The sequence below is a fragment of the Sorex araneus genome, chromosome 9 (genome assembly GCF_027595985.1).
Source record: "Sorex araneus isolate mSorAra2 chromosome 9, mSorAra2.pri, whole genome shotgun sequence".
Classification (NCBI taxonomy): Eukaryota; Metazoa; Chordata; class Mammalia; order Eulipotyphla; family Soricidae; genus Sorex; species Sorex araneus.
Window position 1 is genome coordinate 26,869,607 of NC_073310.1, and position 26,475 is coordinate 26,896,081.

A 26,475-nucleotide genomic window follows, 5' to 3' on the forward strand; every position below is an offset into this window, starting at 1 on the left:
CTCTCGAAGAGCCCGGCAAGCTACCGAGAGTATCCTGCCCGCACAGCAGAGCCTGGCAAGCTACCCATGGTGTATTTGATATGCCAAAAACAGTAACAACAAGTCTCACAATGGAGACGTTACTGGTGCCTGTTTGAGGAAATTGATGAACAACCGGAGGACAATGCTACACTGACTAAAATGTAGATTTTTTACCTGCTTATTTATTGCCCCCCCCCCACGTATATCTTATCTAGTTACTAATCAATAGGTATATTTTCAACTACACAGTAGTTCATGAATTGTGGTACATGATATAAATAATGTGAAAATAAAAGTGCTCAAGTGTCCAAAATCATTTACTATTATTAAAGGCAGAATAATTCTAAGTTATTCTGTAACAATACTGTTCTCATTTATATTCCAATATACATTTATTGGGCTGGAGCGATAGCACAGCGGGTAGGGCATTTGCCTTGCACGCAGCCAACCCGGGTTCGAATCCTCCGCCCCTCTCGGAGAGCCCGGCAAGCTACCGAGAGTATTCGGCTCGCACGGCAGAGCCTGGCAAGCTACCCAAAACGGCGTATTCAATATGCCCAAAACAGTAACAAGTCTCAGAACAGAGACATTACTGGTGCCTGCTCCAGCAAATCGATGAACAAGATGACAGTGATACAGTGATATATTTATTAATAGGAAAGAGACACAAATAAGCTTCATACTTTTACAAATATTTATTCGTATATTTAGCCAATAAATGTTTATAGTCAGCCATCTCCCTGGAGGGGATTCAATAGTAAACATGAGAAAACTCTGTCTTCCCTACAATCTTTAGACCAGGATAAGCCCTGAATCCTGCATATCACAAATAAAAAATAAAATTGTTTAAAATAATACCTTGGAGATAAAGTCTTTAGGATAAAATAGATGCCCCAGAACTTGTTATTCACTGAAAGGCAATCAACACCACATGAAAAAGGTTAGCTATCTGTAGAACTGGAAAAAATTTAATGGTTTAAAATCCTGTTAAACCAAAATAATAAAAGATTGTTTATGAAAAGGGGGAGTACCTGTAAGGCGCCAATTACTGAAAGGCTGACATCTTGACATCTAAGAATTCCATCTCTTAAAACGTTAAGAAAATGCCCAGGAGATAAAGGATGTCCAATCTTACATCCGGGGCAACTTCATGAAGTGAACAGTGACCCCCCATTTGTAGTACATACCACAATGCATTGGGAACATGTACTTCTGTAAATTCATGTTTTACACTCTTCGGTGACACTATATGATGCTCAGAAAGCCAAAGGTTGCATGGGTCCTGCAGTGGGACTGGACATCACTGCAAAAGGAGCAAGAGGAAAACTACTGGGACTGATTACTTTCTTTTGTTTTCATTGAGTTACATATTTATTTGTAAAAAAATTAGTGTTAAACGGAAGTGGGTGATTTTGTTTGCTAATTTCATTGTAACAACAAGAGTCATTTGAAAAGGAGGGAGGGAAGGAGGGAGGGAGAGAGAGAGAGAGAGAGAGAGAGAGAGAGAGAGAGAGAGAGATCAGTTATCAATAATAGGAATTTGTCACAGGCAGTGACAAGATTAGACCACAAATTCCAATTCCAAGGTGCTGGTACCCAGTATTTATAGTGTGCCTCACACTGCGGTCAGGAGCTCCTTTTATTAAATTCTCTGTACAGAGGAAGTGACACAGGTAACATGAAATAATTCCGTGGAGCCAAGAGACCACAGGCGCTGCCCGGCTCGGAGACCTGAATCCAAGAAGCAATGTGACTTCACAGCACAGTCTTTACTAGGCGAAGCTGCTGAATCCATAGTAAAAGCTGGGGGGAAAAAAAACCAAAAAAAACAAAAACGTGTGTTGAATCAATGATTCCAGCTACGGTCTTACAACTCACGGAAAAGCCACGCAGAGATTGACAGCTTCAGGCACAAACCGCGGCGCGAGTCCTTCCAGCCCGAGCAAGACTCCAATAGGGCCCGAGCCCTGCCGGGGGCGGGACTTTGCTGCGGGGGGTGGGGGTGGGAGGGCGGAGTCATCGCGTGGCCTGGGCGGCGCGCTTGCCCCTCTTCGCTTGCCGTAGCCGCGTTCCCGAAACCGGAAGCCTCTCTGTCGCCGGCTCCGGGTTTCCGGTGGAGGGCCGGGCTCCTTGCTGCCATGTGGGTCTTCCTGTGAATGGTTACTACTTGTGTTTTCCAAGTCCCTCCGGAATCGAACTTCGGGTGAGTGGGAGCTCTGGGTCGGGCCGGTGTATGACGGGGTGGGGAGGTTGTCCGCGAGCATCCGCGGAGTCCGGCCTTGGGCGGCCCCCGGGGACTGGCATTAGTTTGCCACCTGGCTGCGCCGCGGGAGCCACAGGTGTCGGGACAGCTGATGCTGTCTCCGCTCCCGGCACCGAGTGCAGAGGAGAGCTGCCTGTGCGTCGGGCACGGGGTGTGTGCGCGGAAAGCACCTTCAGGTTCCGGGGGCGGGGGGGTGGGGGTGGGGGTCTCACCGAGGCTGTTCCTTAGCCTGTGGTTTTTGTGTGTGTGTGTTTTTTTTTTTAGAAGTCTGGCGTGAAACATGACGTCCTTAGCCCAGCAACTCCAGCGGCTCGCCCTGCCGCAGAGCGATCCCAGCCTCTTGTCCAGAGATGAAGTTGCCTCCTTGTTGTTTGATCCCAAGGAAGCCGCCACCATCGACAGGGACACGGCCTTTGCCATTGGTAATAAGCGCTCCTTTAACTTAGCCCTCCACAGCGTTTCTTTTCTGTTGTTTTTTTTTCTTCTTCTTCTTCTTCTTGGTTTTGGATCTGTCCTCTTCCTCACCAGTCCCTCACTCGTTGGCTTATGTTGTTAAGGGAAAGAGGTCATTAACTGTTTATAGGAGTTGCACGGAAGGTATACCGGTAATGGTAACTTACTTATGTTAATTTCGGACTTAAGGGGAGGGAATCAACTAAAGTGTAAAGAAGGTACTGGGGGTGGTGGTGGGGGGGATCTTTGCAGAGAGAACTAGGCTAGAATTTGTAGGGAATGTGTTTTTTTGTTTTGTTTTGACTTTTTGGATCACACCCAGCGATGCCCAGGGGTGACTCCTGGCTCATACACTCAGGAATTACTCTTGGCAGTGCTTGGGTGACCATATAGGATGCTGGGAATCGAACCCGGGTCGGCCGCATGCAAGGCAAACGCCCTACCCGCTGTGCTATCGCTCCAGCCCCTGTAGGGAATATTAAAGATAAATATAGACCTTGCGAAGTGTTGCTTTCTGTTCTTCTCGTTGGAAAGTTAAGATTTTTTTTTTCTCTAGAGAACTCTTCAGTGTTATGCTTGGTGTGTGCTAAAATAACACAATTTTAGGATCAGTACAACTAAGAAGCGTGGGATGAGTTTGCTTACAACGAATCTTTCAATGAACTGCCCTTTTTCTAGGATGCACTGGCTTGGAAGAGCTGCTTGGAATTGACCCTTCCTTTGAGCAGTTTGAGGCACCGTTGTTCAGTCAGCTGTCAAAAACCCTGGAGCGCAGCGTTCAGACCAAAGCAGTGAACAAACAGCTGGACGAAAACATTTCATTATTCCTTATTCACTTGTCCCCCTACTTTTTGCTGAAGCCAGCACAGAAATGTCTGGAATGGTTGATTCACAGGTAGTAAATGGGATTAACATTAGTAATTATGAGCTAGAACTTTGATCTTATGAGAAAAAAAAAACAATGAAAATATCAATTTGAAGGTGAAAAATTAGGTTTGTTGAGAGATTAATATGCTGTCTATTAGATGAGAGAAGCATTCCCTTCTATTATGCTCTTTTTTGTTGATAGTGAAAAGTGCTTTTGAGTAAATGGTTTAACCCCTAGCTTCTGAAATTTTTAACAAAAGAGGTTTTAACTGAATGTGATGGTTGTGAAAAATTTGGCAGTGGTAAGAGACTTCTGCATGCGTAGTGCACAACTATTGAAAACCCATCACTTAATGATCCGAGGTGTTTGTGGCAACTTTTGTCTATTTTGCATTTCTCAGGTGAGGAGGATTACAATTACAAGTGGAAAGGATTTAAGAAGACCTAGTCTAGCCTAATTGGTTCTCAAGATGCTCATGTCTCTTTGCCATTATAAATTGTTATCCTATGTTTTTGCTTAAGGATAATAATTAAGCTTCTTTCTTGCCAAAATAATAAAAATAGTGGTTTTGGAAGACTGGTATCCTCTGAGATACTGTAACTTGCTTATATGCCAGGCTCCATGTAAGCATGTTGTGCTTGGAAGCCGTCTCAGTATTCCTATGGGGAGATGTATTATTTCCATTGTGTAATTAAGAAAACTGAGGTGTAGAAGGAGTTAAGTTGCTTGAGTTGCACTGCTGGTAATCAGAGGTGTAAGTTTGTTTCTGAGATCTGATCTTTCATGCACTTTAGAGATTTTCTCATTAAGTTGGCTCTATTCGTCACAAGGCACCTATAGGCATCAAATTGGCAACATATTAAATTCTATATCTTTTTCTTTATTCTCATTTTTACATCTATTTTAACTTTTTGGTTTGGGGGCCACACCCAGCAGTTCTCAGAGCTTGCACTTGGCTCTGCTCTCATTCATTGATCATTCCTGGTAGGGTTTGTGGGACCATATGGGGTGCTAGGAATCAAACCCAGCTTGGTGCATGCAAGGACAGCACCCTACCCTCTGTACTATTTTTCCAGTCCCAAAGAGAAGGGTTTTGTTTATTTTTTTAAATTTTTCATTTGGGGGCCATACTCAAGCAGTGCTTATGAGCTTTATGCTAAGGGAATGATGTGATTTCAGGGATTGAATCTGAACTTTGATCATGCAAAGCATGCATAGCCACTTGAGCTGTTTTTCTGTGTGGATTTTTTTTCATTGTTATTTATTACTATTTCATTAATATTCATTGTAAGTAGTTTAGCTCATTGAATTGGTCTACAGTTTGGACATTTAAGAAAATATGTGCTGATAAGTTTTGTTCCGACTTAAATTTGCTTTTTCTTCAGGTTCCATATCCATCTTTATAATCAAGATAGCCTTATTGGTTGTGTTCTACCATACCACGAGACAAGGATATTTGTGCGAGTTATACAGCTTCTGAAAATTAATAATCCAAAACACAAATGGTTCTGGTTATTTCCAGTGAAGGTATGATTATTGAATTATTCATGCCTATAATCTTTACAAAGTTGATATAATCTGTATGACTTAGGGAAAAAAAATTGTTGGTGCTACTCAGCTTGAAGTATTATCTCCATCACTTTTATTTCCTAACTTTAAATTGAAACTTTCATGAATAAGAACTGTCTTACTTAGTGCCAGACAAGCAAGGCAATTTGCATGTTATATTTTATTTTCACAGAACCCATATATATATGAGGAGAAACTTAGAGAAGTTAGTTAACTTGTCTGTGCTGACATACCTACCTATAAAGAGGTCAGATTTGGATTTGATTTTACATCTAATTCTAAGGCTTAGATCTTTCTATTAAAACATGCCCTTAGTGTTTTAAATTTTGGACCTGAAAAAAAGTTGGAAATAGAAAAGAAAGCCTAAAATTACATACAAAAAAAAGGGGGGTAAGGGTAAATTGAAGAATTATAGGAAAAGAATGTAAAGATGTTAAGAATTTACTGATGAATAGAAGGGTGATTGCCTTACAGGAGTGGTCTGGTGAAGATCAGAAGCTTGATATTGTACTAAAACAATTGATGTGCCATTATCATTTTATTTGCTACATATAGTAGATTGAGAAATATATAGCAGAATATGAGCAAGTGATAACTATTTTCCACTAAGTACCTCCAAACTCATTGCTAACTTGTAAAGATTGCATTTTTGTGGGAAATTTATCTCTATCACCAGTTATAAGGAAATACTTGTATTTATGAATTGCAGCAGCATATATTATTTATTACTGTGGTAAGTAGTTTAAAAATAAAGATCATCCTAATGAGTGCTTCTTTCTATTACAGCAATCTGGAGTTCCCTTAGCTAAAGGAACTTTAATTACCCACTGCTACAAAGATCTTGGGTTTATGGATTTCATATGCAGTCTGGTGACAAAATCTGTGAAGGTGAGAATATCATTTTGTGAATGTATAATTTTCTTAATTTTTTTTCTCTGAGTAAAGAAAACATACTAAGGCCTTTTCTTAAAAACAGTAGTACTTTGAAAAAGCTTTATTGTTGTTGTTGTTAAAAGATCTATGGTTTGAAGCATAAACAATCTGATAATACTTTTATCTTCAAAAGTGTTTCTCTACAAAAATTAAATTGGCAACTATTCCTTGCCAAATTCTCTTCATGGTGACTTAATGAAGAAGAAAATCAGAAATGCTATTTACTCTTGTGTGCATGTGGCCAACCCGGGTTCGATTCCTCTGCCCCTCTCGGAGACCCTGGCAAGCTACCAAGAGTATCTGCTTGCACGGCAGAGCCTGGCAAGCTATCCGTAGCGTATTCAATATGTCAAAAAACAAGTAACAACAAGTCTTACAATGGAGACATTACTGGTACCCACTCAGTAAATTGATGAGCAACGGGATGACAGTGATAGTTTTATTGAGCAATTTAACTTGTGTATTTACTATTGCTTAATGGCAGAAATTAGAATTTCTGCATAATTAGTTGAGAGCTAACCTACACTTTTATTCACTCTTAAGTGTATTTTGTTTCTGTTTTTTTGTTCCAGGTTTTTGCTGAGTACCCTGGAAATTCAGCTCAATTAAGAGTGCTCTTAACCTTCTATGCTTCCACCATCGTGTCTGCTCTAGTGGCTGCTGAAAGTGTCTCGGACAATGTTGTTGCCAAACTCTTACCATATATCCAGAAGGTTGGTCTTGTTCATGGGTAAAACAGATTATTGTATACCTTTAAGAGTTTTGTTTAGTTGTTTGTTTATTTGGCTTTGGGGCCATACCCCATGGTGCGCAGGGCTTAATCCTGGCTCTGTGCTCGGGACCATCTGGTAGCCAGGGATGCTGTGTGTAGTGCAGAAGTCCTACCCACTGTACTATATCTTAGGCCCCTTTACGGAGTTGTCTTTTGAAATTTTTTGGGGGGTCACACCGGGCAATGCACAGGGATACTCCTGGCTCTGCACTCAGGAATCACCCCTGGCAATGCTTACGGGACCATATGGGACGCTGGGAATTGAACCCAGGTCGGCTGCGTGCAAGGCAAATGCCATACCTGCTGTACTATTGCTCCAGTCTTTTGAAATTTTTTACATAGATATCAATGCTTTTAAATTAACAGTTTATTTCAGATGGTTGATAAGATTTACTCTTTAGGTAGACTTTCTCTTGTCTTAAAAACTTAAAAATTTAAAGTCTTAAAAAGTCTTAAGAATTGAAAGACTTTCTTTTGTCTTAAAAAAAAAAGTCCCCAAGGGGCTGGAGCAGTAGCACAGCGGGTAGGGCATTAGCCTTGCACATGGCCAACCCGGGTTCAATTCCCAGCATCCCATATGGTCCCCTGAGCACCGTCAGAAGTAGTTCCTGAGTGCAGAGCCAGGAGTCACCCCTGTACATCGCTGGGTGTGACCCAAAAAGCCCCCACCCCCCAAAAAAAGGCCCCAAACTGGGAACTTCATTAGGATTCTTTAAGAATAAAGTTATATTCATTCTTAGGTCCTGCTGCTATCTCCCAGATTTTTGGGGGAGTATGGTGGGGGGTGGAGGTGCACACCAGGTGGTTATTTTTGACTTCGCTCACAGGAATCACGTCTGGTGGGGCATGGGTGACCACATAGAGGACCAGGGATTAAACCTGGGTTGCTTTACTACCTCTCCAGGTCTAGATTTGTTTTCTTAGTAATTCTGTTACCTCACTGGAAAGAGAATTCAAAATCTCCTTAAGGTCCAGGTGCTCTCTCTTTCTCTCTTCTCTCCCCTCTCTTTCTCTCTTCCTCTCTCTCCCCACCCCTATGCGCATGCGTGCTCACTCTCTCTTTCATTGACTTTTAAGTCCTCTAAGTGCCTTTTTGCCTGCCATTTCCCATATTTCCCAGAGAGATGCTACTTTCACTTGTTACCAGTGTCCCAAAGTTACTGTCTTAAGTCAGGATACTGCTTCGTTTCTGATTGAAGTCTGCCTCACATAGGTGGGTGTTTATTGTAAGGGAGGGCTCCTTGGCTCCTGCTAGGATGTCTAGTGGATGTTTGAGTTGGGAGACCTTCTGAGTTCTTTCTCTCTTCCAAGAGTCTTGTCTCATCTCTGTATCCTTTTAGGAATGGGGTCAACATGATTTTTCATATCTTGAGGTTGGGTTTGACTCTAGGCCTTAGAGTACATTTCTCTCTCATTTTGTGACATTTCTAATTTGTGAAGATCAGATCACATTTAAAATAATATGATTTTATTTTTTATCCTTACTTTTTAAAAATAAAACTTTCAGGGATTGAAATCGTCTTTACCAGATTATAGAGCTGCAACATACATGATAATATGTCAGATTTCTGTGAAAGTGACACTGGAAGAAAGCTTCGTTCACTCATTGGCTACACAGATCATCAAAACATTGACCAGAATCCCCTCATTGATCAAGGATGGATTAGGTTGCTTGATCATACTCCTGCAGAGACAGAAACCGGAGAGCCTGGGAAAAAAGTATGTACAAGTGAATTGAGACATTTTAGCTACGGTGATTGATATCATTTTAAATAAGGTGTTACAGAGAGAGATATCTGAAATTGCTGTTCAGCGTCTTGTAAAGTCAAAGCCCTATGTCCTTGTTCTTCTCAGGCCATTTCCTCACTTGTGTAATGTTCCTGACCTTATCACCATACTTCATGGGATTTCTGAAACATATGATATTAGCCCTCTTCTGCGTTACATGCTTCCCCACCTCGTTGGTGGCATCATCAATCACATTACAGGTATGTGGTCAAACATTTTGTGTCCACAAAATTACTTTATGAGATTTGATCCTCCTCCAAAGGTAAGAGTTTTAGTATCTTTTTTCTCTTTTGGTTTTGTTTTAATACTTTTTTCCCCCTGCTGTTTAGTTGGTTTTGGGTGGTTTGTCTTTTTCTTTTCCTTCTTTTTTTTTTTTTTTTGCTTTTTGGGTCGCACCCAGCGATGCTCAGGGGTTACTCCTGGCTTTGCACTCAGGAATTACTCCTGGCGGTGCTTGGGGGACCATATGGGATGCCGGGGATCGAACCCGGGTCGGCCACGTGCAAGACAAATGCCCTCCGCGCTCCGGCCCCCTTCTTTTCCTTCTGTGTGTGCATGGGGTTGGGGTGGGGGGTGGTGGAGTCGGTTGTGCCACACTTGGCAGTGCTCAGCACATACTCCTGGTGCAGTTTGGGGAACCATGTGGGTTGCTAGGGATTGGACTTCGTGTTGGCCTTGTGCATGGCAACTGCCCTGCTTGCTGATTCTCCAGCTTCTGATTTTCTTTAGTGAGGAACACTGGGATAGGGAATGGGTTGTCTGACAGGTGAACCTTTTTGTCTGAGTTCTGTGTTATTTTTAAAATCTGTGTTGTGGGGCTGGAGCAATAGCGCAGTGGGTAGGGCGTTTGCCTTGCATGTGGCCGGCCCAGGTTCAATTCCCAGCATCCCATATGGTCCCCTGAGCAACACCAGGAGTAATTCCTGAGTGCAGAGCCAGGAGTAACCCCTGAGCATCGCCGAGTGTGACCCAAAAAGCAAAATAAAATAAAATTTGTGTTGTTCATCAGTCTACATTAGAAAGGCTAGAATTCTTTTAGACTGATTAAAACATTACTGATTAGAGCCTCTCTTCTTCCCATTTAAATGTTTAGTGAACTGTAGTGAAAAACCTCATTTCTCTTGTGTCTTCCCCTTGCGGAGAGGAAATGACTTCAAGAAAACCTCATACAGGAAGAGAAATTTTATTTAAAAAAAAATTTTTTTTTTTGTTTTGGGATCACGCCTGGCTGTGTTTAGGGCTCACTCCTGGCTCTGCATTTAGGGATCATTCCTGGTAATGCTCAAGGGACTATATGGGGTGCAGGGCTCGAACCCAGGTAGGCCACGTGCAAGGCAGACACCTTATGCATTGTACTATTGTTTGGCTCTCAGGATAATAGAAGTATTGTAGGGGCCAGGAAGATAGCTTTGAAAACTGGAGCACATAAAGGTGTGTGCTTGATTGCAAATAGAATCCCCAGCACTTCATGCCCTTTCCTCGCCTCTCACCTGCACCACCAGTTGTAGCCTTGGAGAGCCTCTAAGTGCCTTGTGTTCAAGTGAATTGCAGCTGGGGCCTGAGCCTTGAACTCTCAACGCACATGGTCGGACAATATTGCCGGGAATGGCCTACCGTTCTCTTGAGCGCTGCTTGGGAAGCCACCCTCCTCCTAAACACAAATGTTTTAAATCACACACATACACACACAAAATAACGAAGAGATAATTACCCGTATTCTGATTTTTCACTCTTCATTCACTACAGAAAAAATGAAATAACTTGTTCCTAATTGCTATTTGGACTCAGAAAACATGGCTAAGTAAAGCCGCTCTCAAATTAGTCCCTTCCTTTAGAAAATAAGATGAGTGCATTCCAGTAACAGGGCGCTTGAGGAAAAGTGTATTTTCCCCTATGGTGATGAGTTATGTGATCCGAGTCTTGGAAGGCAGAGTTAACATCACTGTGGTACAGTTAAGGTCCCTATGGTACGTATAAGGTAAGGCTAGAATAGACAGTAACAGCTCATGCTTCCGTGATGAGGTATAGGTGAAAGTTTGCCTGTTTTCAAAGTGCTCTTTTGTGTAGGGGGAATTGGGCTACACTTGGTGGTTCTGTGCTTAGGACTCACTCCTGGTGATGCTTACTGGACTAGTGGTTCTGGAGATTAGTACAAACTTTCAGCCCAGTAAACTGTCTTTCTGATTTTCAGTGATTGCTAATTGAAATCTAGGTGTAGGTTGTAACTTCTACCCTTCTACCTAACTTGGGGAAAGATGTTATTTTTAGACTTCGGTTTCATTAATGACATAAACATGATAATACTTTTAAAATCAGTGTTTTTTAAGGGATATAGGGAATTTCAAATAAATTCAGAATTCCATACAAGACACGTTTTGAAAATATTAACTACTAAGTAGGTTGAATACCTGTTTGGGAATTAGTTACAAAGCTTCATATTGTCTTTTAGTTATTCCTATCGAAAGACTCTTTGGTATCCGTAAATCTAAGCACACGTGAAATTTGTCCTAATTTTAATTTTTTTGTATTCTAAGGAGAAGAAACAGAAGGGGAGGATGACCAAATCTATAGGAGACACTTAGAAAGCATACTGACAAATATATCACTAAAGAACAACTTAGACCATTTACTGGCTAGGTAAGCTATTGATGGAACATGATTTTTTTTGTTTGTATTTTTGTGGCTCTGTATAATTTTTAGGGTTGGCTAGCAGTTTTTCTGTATTGTTTCATAATGTAGTTCTTAAATTGTCCATATCATTTCTTTGATACTTAGTTAAAAATTATGGCAGCCAAAAAAAAAAAAAAGAGTCAAGTTACTTTTTGTGTCTGATGCTTATATGATCATGGAAAGTTAATTTAAGCTGAATTTGGGCAATATCTATATGCATTTGGCAGCTGATTAGCATTTTCTAGTTAAGTGAACTGAAAGTCCTGAAATAGTCATCACCATTATTATTTAGTATTATCTTAATATTGGGCTGGAGCAATAGCACAGTGGTAGGGTGTTTGCCTTGCACACAGCCGACCTGGGTTCGATTCCTCTGCTCCTCTCGGAGAGCCCAGCAAGCTACTGAGAGTATCTTGCCCGCACGGCAGAGCCTGGCAAGCTACCCATGGTGTATTCGATATGCCAAAAACAGTAACAAGTCTCACGATGGAGACATTATTGGTGCCAGCTCGAGCAAATTGATGAGCAACAGGATGACAGTGAGTGATCTTAATATTCAGTATTGGCTTCAATTAAATATTACCCTTTTTTTTATAGCAGTAAAATGAGTAATCTTTTTTTTTTCTTCAAGGGCAGCTTAATGCAGTGAAAAGAATGTAGATGTCTCCTTTAGACATAGGTTTGAATTCTGCCTTTTTCTGAAAGAGAGTAATCTAAGTGTTGAAGGTCATACTGGATCTGGTTTTGCTGTTGGCCATAGCCTTGAGCACCTAAGTGATGGTGTGTCATTTCTGCCCCTTGCTCAGAGTAGTTTGTAAATTAAAAAAATGTGTACAGTGTAGGTCCTTTTGAGAGTTAAGGCTCTGGAATCAGACCAGTGTTTTAGTCCCTGCTCTGCTTTTTTTGCAGTTGGCTTCATGAGTATTGACTATTGTAGCTATTGCCTTAGACCTTGGACTTGTAAGAAGATTTCTTAGCACTAATTTTTGTTTTTAGGGGGTGGATGGACTGTACTTGATGGTGCTCAAGGGCTGCGCACCTGACTCTGCTCAGGGGCCACTCCTGGCTCTCTGCTCAAGGGGACCATGTATGGTGCTGGGATTCATCCCATGGTAGTGGCTGTTGTTGCAATGCAAGTCAAGTGCCTTAAGCTCTGTTCTCATTCCAGCCTTGCCCTGGTTTTTGTCACTGTCACTGTCACCCCGTTGCTCATCCATTTGCTCAAGCAGACACTATGGGTATCGAATACACCACGGGTAGCTTGCCAGGCTCTCCGAGAAGGGCGGAGAAATCGAACCCGGTCGGCCGAGTGCAAGGCAAACGCCCTACCGCTGTACTATCGCTCCAGTCCCTGGTTTTTGTATATGAAGCATAAACATAATTTCTATTGTATAGAAGTAAGAAATAATTAGCCATAAGTACATAATAAAAAGTAACACTTCAGCTGCTGATACTCGTTTTGTTTTACAGCCTTCTTTTTGAAGAATACATTTCATACAGTTCACAGGAAGAAATTGATCCTGAGAAAGTCTCTTTGCTTAATGAGCAGTTCCTTCCACTGATCAGACTTATAGAAAGCAAGTAAGTTCAGTGTTTGTGCCTTTCTGTAATAGAGATTATTTTTTTTTAATGGAGATCATTCACAAATCACATATCTCTTTATTATATTTGTAAAACAACTGTCCTTTTTTGTCTTCAGAAGGGAACAGGATAAGATTTAAGTACAGTTGAAATAGGAAAGAAATGGGGTTATCTAAGTATTGGAGAGTAATTTTCTTATATATATTTTTTGTTGGACTAATAATAGCTTTTGGATTAAAATCATGTGACTTTACGAGCACCATTTTATTTGTTACAATTTTAACTATTGGTAATTTGTAAAAATTCACTTATATTTTGTATTCATGTGTGGTATATATAGTTAATAACTACTAGGAATACTGAATTAACTTTTCAATTCTTTCCAGATATCCCAGAACTTTAGATGTTGTCTTAGAGGAACGCTTAAAGGAAATTACAGATCTGAAAAAGCAAGAGCTTTTTCACCAGTTTATTTCTCTTTCTACAAGTGGAGGAAAATATCAGGTTGGTTTTTCCTGAGAGGAATTATGACAGTTGCAGCGTATATATCTGATAATTTGAAGAGCTGTGCAAAGAAATACTCTGATTTACTGTGTTCATTACAATTTCCTGGAGGAATGAGGTTTTAGTTGTTTTTCTAGTACATAGCACCATATAATTGACTAATTAGAGAAAGGGACAGTCATTTAAAATTAACTGTATGTGTTTATTTTTTTGAAAAATTTTATATGATTATTAGCAATCATTGGAAGATGGCCTTATTTTGGATTCTAGGATCCCTAATTATTCCAAAATATTTATGATTTGCAGTGCCTTATCCACTAAGCATGTATGACTGTTTGGATCATTGATTAAAGAAAGAGGTGAATTTAATTTTATGATCCTATTGGAACTACTGAAATTTTCTGTTTTCACCCTAGATCTTTTTATACTAGAAATTAGACACTAAGTGTACTTGAAATTATCCTTGAAAGTATGAATAGAAATAAGATTGTTTTAATTTTTCTCTTTCACGTATCTTCATTGTATGATACTTCATTTGCAAACCTCAGGTTGGTAGACAGATTTTCTTCTTAGTCAAATTATATAATTGAACTAAATTGTGATTAATATGAGTATCACTTTTGTGTTTATATAAATTACATTCTCTTCAGTGATCATTTTTTGTTGTTATATTTTCCTTTAGGTGCTAATATAGTTTATCTTAATTGCTTTTTTACTTTTGAGTTAGAATGCAAACTTCTTCCATAGAGTTACTTCACTAAATTAGATCAGTGTGGTAAAGCAATGTATGTAAAATCACATTAACAACACAATTTTATTTTTCAAACTGCTTATATTCTGTTGGAGACAAAAATTTTGCATTGAGGGGAGCAAGTTCTGAAATTAGATGTTACATTTGGTAGTTTGGGGGGGTTTCTCTGGTGACTACTCTTAGCCATAGACCTCTCAGATTTCATGGTGAAAATCATTTGGTAATTGTGATGAATCTTACAGTTTTTAGCAGATTCTGATACCTCCTTGATACTTAGTCTGAATCATCCACTTGCTCCTGTGAGACTTCTGGCAGTTAATCATCTGAAAACCATTATGAAAACATCAAAGGTTTGTGTCAGCTTTTGTTTTGGTAATTTTAATACTCTTATGAACAACATAGTTTTGGAAAGAGAAATTGAAGATACCACCTAGAATTAACATTGTGTAATTGTAGAGATGAATAAAACAGATGTGAATATCACGGAGAAAGATGTAAGACTCACGTGCCCATAGCTATTACGTAGCCTAATAGTCATCTATTTCCACATTACAGTTTATTTATTTAGCTCTAATATTGTTTTTTAATATTTTTTTTTCAAACAGAAACATTGATAAAATTGCAGAGGCTTGCAGATAATCTCAGAACTGTTTGGTTTTAAAATTTGGTTTTGATTATCTTGAACGTGACATAACCATATTCAGGGACAGAATGATAGTTTTAGGAACATTTTTACCTTTTCATTGTCTGCGGTTGCCTTTAGTTTTTGTTCTTTTTGATGCTTGGACCACACTTGGAATGCTTAGGGGCTCGTCCCAGCTCTGTACCTCTGGGGTCACTTCCTGGTGGGGTTGAACAGTTGCTGAGGCCTCCCCGATGCAGCACAGTGCACTCTCTAGCTCCATGAGATGGCATTTATGTCAGAATCTTTGGTGATTCCAGATAGTGAGTAGAGAGACTAATTTATAAATAATGCCTTTATTCCAAAATGATGTCATAAAGATTTTGCAGTGATTCGTAGAGCAGTATTTCCTGCTTATTTAGACAATACTTTGCAATGTTTTGTTGTTGATGTTTTCTGTTGGTCTCTCTTGGGGCTATGCCTAGTAGTACTCAGGGCTTACTCCTCCTTTGTTTCCAGGGATCACTCCTGGTGGTACTCGCGGGACCATAGATGGTGCCGGGGATCAAACCTGGGTTGACCATACACAACATAAGCACTGTACTTTTTGTACTGTATCCTGTCTCTATTAGTTTTTTGTTGTTTTTTATTTGTTTGCTTTTTTTATTTTATTGGGGCAGGGAGTGGTAATTGCAGCTAGTAGGGTGCTTGCCTTGCATGTAGTTGTCACCCAGCTTCGGTCCCTGACACCACATATGGATCCTTGAGCCCCTCCAGGAGTGATCTCTCAGCACAGAGCCAAGAGTTAAGCCCTAAACACCACCGGGGCTGGCCCCAAAACATGAGTTTTATTTTATGTTGTTTTTTGGGGGTCACATCGGGCAGTGTTCAAACCTCACTACTGACTCTGCTCCAGGGTCACTCCTGATAGTGCTCAAAGGACCGTATGTGGTGCTTGGGTCAGTTGCATGCAAGCACCTAGTCTCCTAAACTATCGCTCTGGCCCTGTAATTTTTTTAGCTGCTAGATTACCACTGATGTGTGTTAACAAATTTCTTAAACCTCTCTTAAGTGGATTTACGCTCCTTAGCAGCACACGTAGTTTCTGGTTGTAGAATGAGCAGCAAGTCCTAAGCACCTGCAGTGTTGTGGCCCAAACTTGTCCCATCCCCCAATCCTCTCCCCTCATCCTCCATCTCCCTTAAGTTTTTTAAAACTGATTTTATTAAAATTGATACGTATTATAAACAGAACTAGGATCTAAGAATATTTATGGCAGTGTTCTGAACCCTGACAATTATGACTTAATTCTGTAACAACCCTTTGAGGTAGGTACTATTATTAATCTTATTTTGTAAATAAGAATAGTGAGAACTAGAAAGATTAAGAAGCTTACTGTCAGATGACTATCAAATGAGAGCTAGAATTTACACTTAGACATTCTATTTCTTTGGCCTATGTTCTCTCAAAATCTGTGCTTTTGAAAAATCTTAATAACTAACCGATGCTAAATATATTGGTAAGTAAGGATGAACGCCTATTAAAAATTATATTTGGATTATATATGTTGTACCTTTTATTTTCCCATGGAAACTGGAAAGAGTTTGTTTCAAATGATTTTCCATCTTGAAAGGTCCTTAGTAATTATGCATCTGGAGCGGACCGTGTTTCTTAACAAGTATTATGGAGCAATTTCCCCAAAAGTATACTTTCTTTGTAATGTCAAGTCTTAGAAGTTTTTAGCAGCAACTAAATGAAGCTTTGTTTTTTTCCTTGCCACTTAGGAAAGTGTTGATGAGTCTTTCATAAAAGAAGCTATTTTAACCCGATTAGGTGATGACAATATAGATGTTGTTTTATCAGCTATAAGTGCTTTTGAGGTGAGTGAATTTGCTCTTTGTTGAAATGCACTTTTTGTTTGTAAATATATTTTTGTTCTTTTCCACATTTGTTTACACTAGAAAGGACTGTTTGGGAATATTCTTTCATTAAAGATTTGTTGTCTTGAGAGCGCACTCTTAATTAATGGTGGTTGGGGAAGCTTATGGGTATGATTAATCTGCAGTTTTAGAAATTTGCAGTTTCTTAAAAGAAATACAATTATTTTGGAGGGTAGGGAGCATACCCAGCTGCGCCCAGGGCTTACTCCAGTCTCTGCTCAGGGGTCACTCCTGGCAACCCTATGAGGTGCTGGGGAATCGAATCTGGATTGGTCCCCTGCAGGGCAAATACCTTACCCACTGTACTATCTCTGGCCCACAAGAAATGCTTTTTGAGTTTTTATCAATAAATTACTTTGGGATCATGAAAAATTGACTCATGAAAGCCGCTTTTAATAAGTTGTTCTCATAAGCTTTTATATTGGGATTCTTGTTAGATAAAAGTCTTTTTTTACAATTTTTATTTTGTATAGTTAATTCTTATTGAAATTTATTTAACAAGCTCACATGCATTTGAGGAAAATAAAAATTTACTCCTAGATATGTTTCCCTTACAGATTTTTAAACAACACTTCAGTTCAGAAGAAACTATTTCAAATCTTCTAAAGCTTTTTAGAAGAGCAGAACTTTCAAAGAATAAGGCATGGTGTGTATTCATCTTTCCTCATACTATTTTAAATTGATGAAATTCTTACAACCAGTAGGGGTGGGGGGCATACATATAGTATTCTGGGGGCACTGGTCATGTGCCCAGGCCAGGGACTAAGCTCAGGACACCTAGGTTCAAAACATGCCTTTTAGCCCTTTCAGTCTTTTTCCCAACTCCTCTATGAATGAAACTTTGTTCCCTGACCTTTTCATCATGCTAGTGAAATAGATGTTACCAAAAGAATTATAAAGAATCATAAAGAAATTAACCTAGTTTGCCTGTGCTCTTACTATTTTCTGTTTAAACTTTTTTCTTGAAGTCTCCCACTGTTGCTGTGTTTCCATCAATGTATTTCTTTTTTTTTTCTGGCTTTCTGTGTCACACCTGATAGTGCTCAGGGGTCTTGGCTCTGCACTCAGGAATGACTCCTGGTGGTGGTCAGAGGATCATACGGGATGCTGAGGTCAAAGCAAACACCTTCCCCACTGAACTCACTCTGGCCCCAGTCCATGTTTTGGGTTTTTTGTTTTGTTTTGTTTTGTTTTTTTTGCTTTTTTGGGTCACACCCAGCGATGCATAGAGGTTACTCCTGGCTCTGCACTCAGGAATTATTCCTGGTGGTGCTCAGGGGATCATGTGGGATACTGGGAATCAAACCTGGGTTGGCTGCATGCAAGGCAAATGCCCTACCTGCTGTGCTGTTGCGCCAGTGCGTTGATGTATTTCTTTAGGTTTACAAACAGAAGCTTTTTGGAACTTTGCTGAGCCTTCATTTGGTACATGACAGCCTTTTCTTGCTATGTATTTGTATTTCCTTTGACCAATAAGTAGTGTTCATCATTCCATCATTGTCTCTAATTAATATCTTTATACTGAGTGGAATTTGATCTGATGTAAGTGTGTCTATCCCAGCTTTATTTTTCCTTTTTGTCTTCCATTGGCTTGTATGATTGTTTTCTGTCCTTTTACTCTAAGTCTATATTTATCCAGTAAGTTTTGGAGTGTTTTCTCTAGGCAGCACATACATGGAATTTCTTTCCAGATCGATCCAGCCACTTCTGTGTCTTTTAATAGGGAGATTTAGTTCATTGACATTCAGAGATATTCATAAAGGGTTATTATGTTGCCGTGTGTGTGTGTGTGTGTGTGTGTGTGTGTGTGTGTGTATGTGTGTGTGTGTGTGTATGTGTTTCTTAATAGATTGGAAAGGGAGGTATATATGTCATACAGCACTGAAATCTAGAAAGCAGAATGGGACTTTAATACAGTACTGAAATCTAAAAAGCAGGATGGGACTTTAATTTTCATATAACTTTATATGATTTGTATGTTTGACATTTTAAAAATATGGATAGTATATTTCTCTAAAATAGAAACAAATACATTAAACACAAAATAAGCTCAGGAGCACATGATATCTTTCATAGTATATGATGAGCTCTGGCTATTTTATATTTTATTTTTGGTATCTAGGCATTTTTCTTGGGAAACTCACTAAGCTCCTTAGAAGGTAAGATCATCCCAATAGACTTTAATCATTATATTTAGGGTTTTTTTTTTCTTTTATTATATTTAGTTGTTAGCACACAGAATGTGCTCAGATAATGTTCTATGAATTTAAGAATCTCTGAGTTCTAGTGAAGTGAAGAAGTAAAATGGATGATAATATATTTCAGTTTGATAATTAACCGTATGATTTTTCTAAAGGAAGATTTTATATAGCAGCTTAAAATTATTGTCCCAAAGAATGCTAGTTCTATACCTCAGTGCCTGTGAATAATATATTTGGTAAGAAGCCTGGGATAATATTAATTGAGCTGTAATAATATGATGATTTTTTGCTGAGTTGAGAACTCTGGTGTGTCTCAGCCAAATATGTCTGTGTGTCTTTTAGGTACAAAGTACTTGAGATAGCAGCAGCGCTATTAATTAAAGAAGAGACACTGAGGGAGAACCCTGAGATAGCCAATCAGGTTGTGGTGCATCTGCTGCCATTTATGGTCATTGACACTGGTGACATCGGATCTGCCGAGATGAAAATGGCAATACATTTGTCCAAGTCAGGAATTTGTTCTCTGCACCCAGTACTAAGAGGCTGGAAAGAAGGTAAAGACATTCAGTTGCTTTTTAGAAAAACTGATTAGGTAGCACTTTATTTCTTTCTCAGCTGTGCCAATAATCGAACCCAGAGACTTATACCAGCTTAATGAGTGCTCTACCACTGAACCATGTACCTAGCTCCTGACACGTCAGAGTTGCTACAGTTATATCATTGTATCACTGTCATCCCATTGACCATTGATTTGCTCGAGCAGGCCCAGTAACGTCTCCATTCATCCTAGCCCTGAGATTTTAGCAGCCTCTCTTTACTCGTCCTTCCCAATGGTGCCACATTAGAGGCTCTTCAGGATCAGAGGAATGAGACCCATCATTGTTACTGTATTTGGCATATGAATACGCCACGGGGAGCTTGCCAGGCTCTTCCCTGTGCGGGCAGTAAACTCTCAGTAGCTTGCCAGGTTCTCCAAGAGGGAGAACTAGGCTATCAGATGCCAGGTGGCCGCATTGCAGCTGTGTGCTTCCGGGAGCTTGGTTTTATAGTCTCTGGATGTTGGCCGTTGATGGGATTTCACGACACCGGGGGCAGTTTTTGGGTGTGACTGCCTAACTACTGGAAAAAGGGGAATCTGGGTGGAAGAGGCCCAGTCCTGATCTGAGCAGCCTTGGAGATCTTGGCCCCGGGTCCCGCACACATGGGTTCCTCTGCCAGTTCCTTCATGCGTGAGGCTCGTTCAAACGTGTGGAGAGTGCCCTTGTGTATGGCTGTGGCTGGGTTCTAGAGGTCTTCAACTGCTGGGGCTCTGCTCAGGGCGGGAAGGGAAACTCAACCTGCCCCCTCTGAGAGACCCCAGTGAAAACAGCCAGGCCGGAGGAGGGGTGAGGGCCGCAGTTTCTGGATGTGACTGCCGAGCTACTGAAAAATGGGGAATCTGGGTGGAAGAGGCCCAGTCCTGATCCAAGCAGCCCTGGAGATCTTGGCCCCAGGTCCCGCACACATGGTTTCCTCTGCCATTGTATAAGTCTTGTTAAATATACCAGTATGATTTTTTTCTTCATCTATTGTTAAAAACTGTACAATACAAAGTATGTGGACCCACACAAGCTTCAGAATTAAATACAAGGGGAAAATAACAAACAAGCCTGTTGTTAGTGATATATAAAGTCGTTTGTGTTTGATTCTTTTATTATTTGACAGCACTTGAAAATGTGATTAAAAGCACAAAATCAGAAAAATTAATTGGTGTAGCAACTCAGAGGATGATTGAATTGTTGGCTGGCAATATTCATTCAGGGGGTCCTTCTATGTTAAAGCTGGTAGGTATGCTGTTGATTTCCTTCTTTTGATCTTACTAGATTCTCATCTATTTGCTTTTCCCACTTTATTTTTTAATACTTTGTTTTGTTTTGAATTTGTATTATATTGCTTAGCATATTCTTCAGATAGTTTGAAATCCTTATATTTTACTCTTTTTTTTTTGGCTTTATATTGGACTGGTAAGAACAATAGGTACTTTTTAACTTCCTTTCCTTCCCCCCCATTTAAAGTATTATGGCCATTTTTTACAGCTAAAATATAAACTCACAGCTGGAGAGTTGGTACAGTGGGTCGATTGTTTGCATGTACCGACCTGGGTTTGATGCCCATTACCCATTATGGTCCCCCAAACCCCACTAGGAATGTTCCCTGTGTACAGAGCCAGGAGTTAGCCCTGAGCACTGCCATATATGGCCCCAAACCAAAAACATATATTATCTAGGGCCAGAGAGATATTATGGTACATAAGGGTTCTGCCTTGCACAAAGCTGAGCCCAATTTGATAGCTGGCTCCACCTATGCGTGATCCTTGAACACAGAGCCAGGAGTAAGCCTTAAGGCACAACCAGTTTTGGCCCAAAATACAAATAAATGAATAGAATATAATCTAAAAGAGGAAATTCTATGCCTTAGTAAACAAGTCTTTGAAAAGGTATTAATTTGGTGTGTGTAATTAAACAGACATCTAATTGGCAAAGGCATTATGTTTATTAAAATTTTTGAAATGACATTTTTTTATAATTGCTTTCATCTCAATTCTGTCATCTCACTTTCAATGTAAACTTCCTAATATCTAGAAAGACCTTGAGGTAGAGAATATGTTTTATGTAAACCAAGAGCTACTGGTAATAGAATGTATTTCTTTTCAAGGTGGAGGATTTAATAAGTGTTGGGGAAAAGGAATCTTTTAGTCTGAAGCAGAAAGTGACTTCCCATGTGATCATGGCTGTGCTTGTCTCCTGCTGCTCATCTTTGAAAGGAACTCACTTCCCATTTGCAATAAGAGTCTTCAGTTTGTTGCAGAAAAAAATTAAGGAGCTCAGAAGTGTTATCACAGCAGTGGTAAGGAGTACAAAGTTTGGGACATTGTGAATGTTGAGGAAAGTGTAGCCTGTCTTCCTGAATGACACAAGAACTTGAAAACTTGGTTGATGAGATACTAAGTCTTTGGACTCTAGGGGTAAAATGTCAAATAGCCTTTGGTGGCAGTAGAAGTGAATTAGTCGCTTCCTTTTAAAGAAAATTTTAGTTTTAGAATTTCAGGATTGTGATGTTTGCTGACTTGCCTCTACTATTATTTACTGGGGAATCATCCCAGCTGATTTAACTATCTTAATATTTTTCTGATTGTTCAGAATTATCTGCAGGTTTGGAAATTTTTACAATAAATTTAGCAATACAAATATGAAGTAAGAACCTTTAAGGTTCTCTTAGAAAATCTGTTATTTTTCTCTTTAGAAATATGCCTACTTGTTCCCACGGTTTATTTGAGAACCAAAATTTTTTCATATGAGTAAATCTTTTTTTTCTCTAGGGATAGTGCTTAAATAAACCATAGATGAAATGAAGCCATGACTAACTTACCTGTGTCTTGTAAATAGCGTAATTAGACTGCTTTTAGAAGATTAAAGCTATTCTCTATCTCAATGCACGTGTACAAACAGTATTTTGTCTGTTATCTTGCCATAATTCCTACGCCTAAAATCACGCATAGATTATGTTTGGATCCCTTTAAGTTTGTTCTTTTTGTTTCCTTTAACGTTTAGGAAATCCCTACTGAGTGGCATTTTGAGCTGATGACAGACAAAGGAATGCCCGAACAGCTGTGGGCACATTACATACAACAGCTCAAGACTGCCCAGAGAATTGCTGTGGAGGACTCGGTTTTACTCGTGTTTCTGCTGAAAATTTTTGTTCATGCATTGAAGGCTCCTAAATCTTTTCCTAAAGGTAAGAAGCTATGAAGCGTGCATGTAGTGCTCCGGAGAAGCCTGTCATCAGCTCCTCAGCTGTTCTTGGTCTTGAATGGAAAGTCTCCGCAGTGGGTGTAGGCGTTATTTCTCTTCTTTGTGTCCACATAGATGATCGATGGTGGAATCCCGAACGGTTGGCAGAAGATAGCAGAGACTATCTGCATTTGCTGATTGGGCTCTTTGAGGTGATACTCGATGGTGCTGAGGCCTCTCACTTCAGGCTTCTGATGAAAGTCTTCATAAAGGTACTGGGATTCCCTTTAAGAGGACATTGCAGGTGATTTTTCTTCTGACTGCTTTAAAATAAACCAAAAGCATTTTCAACAATGAAGTGTAAGCAGTCAGAAGCAGCAGTATCCTGTAAAACATCACTGTAATCTCAACACTCTCAGTAGGTTCTCCACGAGGGAGAACTAGGCTATCAGTAGCAAAGCCAAACATTGCTGTTGCCTACTAATGTGTTCCGTGTTTCAGTGTTTTAATAACCGCCTGCTGTCTGGTTGATTGATACTGTTACTAATAAGATGCTCATGTGTTTTAAAAGGTGATAGAGCATATGCAGCATAAATGAAGAACTCTCACCACTGCCATCAGTGGGTCCAGTGCTCAGTTCTCTTGTCCTTACAGCAGCATTGACACAATTGACGTAGCTCCCTCTGTCTTTGAAATGCTTTCTTGATGAAACTTCCCTGACATCACTCTTATCTTGGTTTTCTGCTTAGTGTCTTTGCGGTATTGTTAAATGAATGGGTTCAAGTACAAGATTATAGTGAGTTCTCTGATTGAGTACCTGCCCTTTGAATTAATTTAGATCCTTTTCAGTTGATTAAAATAATTTGAAACGATTTAAGCAAAGCAATTTGTTGCAGTAATTTCATTTTCTATAATTTCACGAGTGAAAAGAGAATATGCAGTTAATATAAGTGAAAATGAAGCTCACTGTCTTTTTTTTTTTAATTAGGTACATCTAGAAGATGTTTTCCAGTTATTCAAGTTCTTTTCTGTTTTATGGACGTATGGTTCTACCCTTTCCAATCCACTCAACTGCACTGTGAAAACAGGACTGCAAACTCAAGCTCTTTATATAGGTTGTGCAATGCTCTCTTCTCAGAAGACTCAGTGTAAACATCAGCTGACATCCACGTCTTCTCCAGGTATAGCGTTGATGTCTTTTGCCGCTGTGACAAAATATTAGTGCTTTCTATCTGTGCGCTTGATACATAGAATCTTTAGTTTCTATAATCTATTAGTAATCAGTCACTATGACAACTATTAGTGCTATACTTCATGGAGAATTTAAAAAACTGTTTTGAAATTTCACTATTTCTAGTTGCTTCTCAGTATTGTTTGTAAGTGACAAAGTTTAATTGTGGAGGCTGGAGCCTCTACACTGCATCTGCCTCTAGTCTTGCACACTCCTGGCCTAGGTTCAGTCCCAGGCACCACATATATGGTCCCCCGAGCCCTACCAGGAGTGGTCTCTGAGTGCACAGCTACAAGTAAGCCCTAAGCTCTGCTGACTGTGACCCCCCCCCAAAAAAAAAAAAACCAAACAACAAAGGTTAATTGTAAAATTGCATCACATAAATAATAAAAATGCAGATACTAATCGTGGATTCTTAACACCCAGTTCTTTCTGGATTTCAGCAGTTACAAGGTTATACCAGGAAACCAAACATTATAATGCATTTCAGTATACAACTATTTATAAATGGGTCCCCTTGCAAACATAAGCCTGGGCTTGCTTCTTTCATTAGGTATTTAAATCATTTTCAAGTAGAGTGCTCACTAATGGAATTCCTATATTTATTTATTTATCTACTTATTTATTTATTTTTTGCTTTTTGGGTCACACCCGCCAATGCACGGGGGTTACTCCTGGCTCTGCACTCAGGAATTACTCCTGGCGTGCTCGGGGAACTATATGAGATGCTGGGGATCGAACCCGGGTCGGCCGCGTGCAAGGCAAATGCCCTACCCGCTGTGCTACCGCTCCAACCCCACCCATATATTTTTTTAATAAAACATTTTTCATGAAGGGAAATTGCAAATTTTGTGAAAGAAAATTTATTATAGAGTTGATGAATATGATGTTGAAAAGTAGATTAACTCACTTTCCAACCTACTGATAAATGAATACCCATATGTACAATTTAAACATTGTTTTAATTGGTTTTTTAAATTGTTAATGTCTTTCCCCCTTTGGTTTTAGTGGTGACATCTCTGCTCATTAATCTGGGAAGCCCTGTGAAAGAAGTACGTAGGGCTGCCATTCATTGTCTCCAGGCCCTCAGCGGAGTCGCCTCTCAGTGCCATCTGGTGATAGATCACTTGGTTCCTAAAGTGGAAGAGATCACCTCAGATGCCACCTATGCTATTCAGGTAAACTCGTCAGCAAAGAAGATTGAGTGCACATGTCTTTGTATAGACATGAACAATTTTTTTTTCTTTTTAGATCTAATTTTGAGCTAGTTTTGATTAAGTCGTTGAATTTAAAACTATTTTACTTCAGTATCTAAACATTTTTTTTCCCTCTGCTTTTAGCCTTTTTTTTTTTTTTTTGCTTTTTTTTTTTTCGGGGGTGGGGGGTCACACCTGGCAATGCACAGGGCTTACTCCTGGCTCTGCACTAAGGAATCACTCCTAGCAGTGATCAGAGGACCATATGGGATGCTGGGAATCGAACCCGGGTCAGCCATGTGCAAGGCAAACACCCTACCCGCTGTGCTATTGCTCCAGCCCCTTCTCTCTGCTTTTAAATGTATAACTACATCCTGTTTTTAATTCTATCTTTTCATTGGCTGAAACATCGTATAAAACATCAGCTTTAATAATAAACTGACGGGTTGGTTTATTGATACCCTAATACTCTCTCATGTTAGGGATCCAAAGTGAAATAAGAAATAATAAACAACACCCAACATTTAGGAGAGAATTTCCCACGTTTAGTATACATAGGACCTTTATAATTCTTTGACCACTTTTTATCCAATTTCATTCTTGATATCCAGGATTTGGCGACTTTATTTGAAGAACTTCATAAAGAGAAAAAACCAAAATCTCATCAGAAGATGTCCGAAACTCTGAAAAACCTACTTAATTGTGTATACAGTTGTCCATCATATATTGCAAAAGATTTTCTAAAAATCTTTCAGGAAGTCAACAGTGAGGTTTGTGCAATTTAAGTGTTTATGCATTCCATGTAATATTCTCTACATAAGGAAGATATTTTTCTTTGATATTAATATTATGAATTAATCCTAATTGACTTGGTTTAAATGTATTTTTAAAAATCAAATGGGGAAAAACTCTTGAATGCAATCCTGGAAAAAAAAATCCTCTTTTGTTGCTACCAAGTAGGGTCTTGCACCTAAATATCTGCGAGCATTCCAAAAGCATTTGCTTATTTTTAAAGCGTAGGTGGGTGTGTGTTTTTCTGAGGGTAAAAGTCATGGCTTTAATTGTATTTTCAAAGAAGCTTAAGGTACAAACAAGGTTATGAACATCTTATGTGTGTCATGGTGTGGCAAAGAAAAGTTCTTCATTCTAGTGCTACAGAATATCTTTGTACTTGCCAATCTTGCCAGCTGACTTGGAGAACTAAAATGGGAGCAAGGAAATGCAAACAGTTTGATTCTATTTGGAACTTGGTGGACCGCATAGTCTCTTGCAACTTCCAGGTCTCAGGTCCCTTACTCTATTGTGAAAGCAAATATAGACAGTGTGTAAAAGATGAACACTA

General features: G+C 39.6%; 1 protein-coding gene across 1 annotated transcript in view; it reads left to right on the plus strand.

Moving 5' to 3' along the window:
- Positions 1-2,134: 2,134 nt before the first annotated feature.
- HEATR1 (HEAT repeat containing 1) overlaps positions 2,135-26,475 on the plus strand; it is a 56,358-nt gene continuing 32,017 nt past the window's right edge. The window contains exons 1-22 of the mRNA XM_004620361.3: positions 2,135-2,224; positions 2,549-2,706; positions 3,416-3,632; positions 4,991-5,132; positions 5,961-6,062; positions 6,680-6,820; positions 8,387-8,598; positions 8,734-8,867; positions 11,202-11,304; positions 12,808-12,918; positions 13,305-13,422; positions 14,416-14,523; positions 16,580-16,675; positions 17,293-17,381; positions 19,279-19,490; positions 20,641-20,759; positions 21,631-21,822; positions 22,527-22,710; positions 22,842-22,978; positions 23,695-23,887; positions 24,946-25,115; positions 25,745-25,903. Coding sequence (XP_004620418.2) covers positions 2,565-2,706; positions 3,416-3,632; positions 4,991-5,132; positions 5,961-6,062; positions 6,680-6,820; positions 8,387-8,598; positions 8,734-8,867; positions 11,202-11,304; positions 12,808-12,918; positions 13,305-13,422; positions 14,416-14,523; positions 16,580-16,675; positions 17,293-17,381; positions 19,279-19,490; positions 20,641-20,759; positions 21,631-21,822; positions 22,527-22,710; positions 22,842-22,978; positions 23,695-23,887; positions 24,946-25,115; positions 25,745-25,903 — 3,081 coding nt within the window. The 5' untranslated portion in view covers positions 2,135-2,224; positions 2,549-2,564. The remainder of the gene's footprint in view (positions 2,225-2,548; positions 2,707-3,415; positions 3,633-4,990; positions 5,133-5,960; positions 6,063-6,679; positions 6,821-8,386; positions 8,599-8,733; positions 8,868-11,201; positions 11,305-12,807; positions 12,919-13,304; positions 13,423-14,415; positions 14,524-16,579; positions 16,676-17,292; positions 17,382-19,278; positions 19,491-20,640; positions 20,760-21,630; positions 21,823-22,526; positions 22,711-22,841; positions 22,979-23,694; positions 23,888-24,945; positions 25,116-25,744; positions 25,904-26,475) is intronic.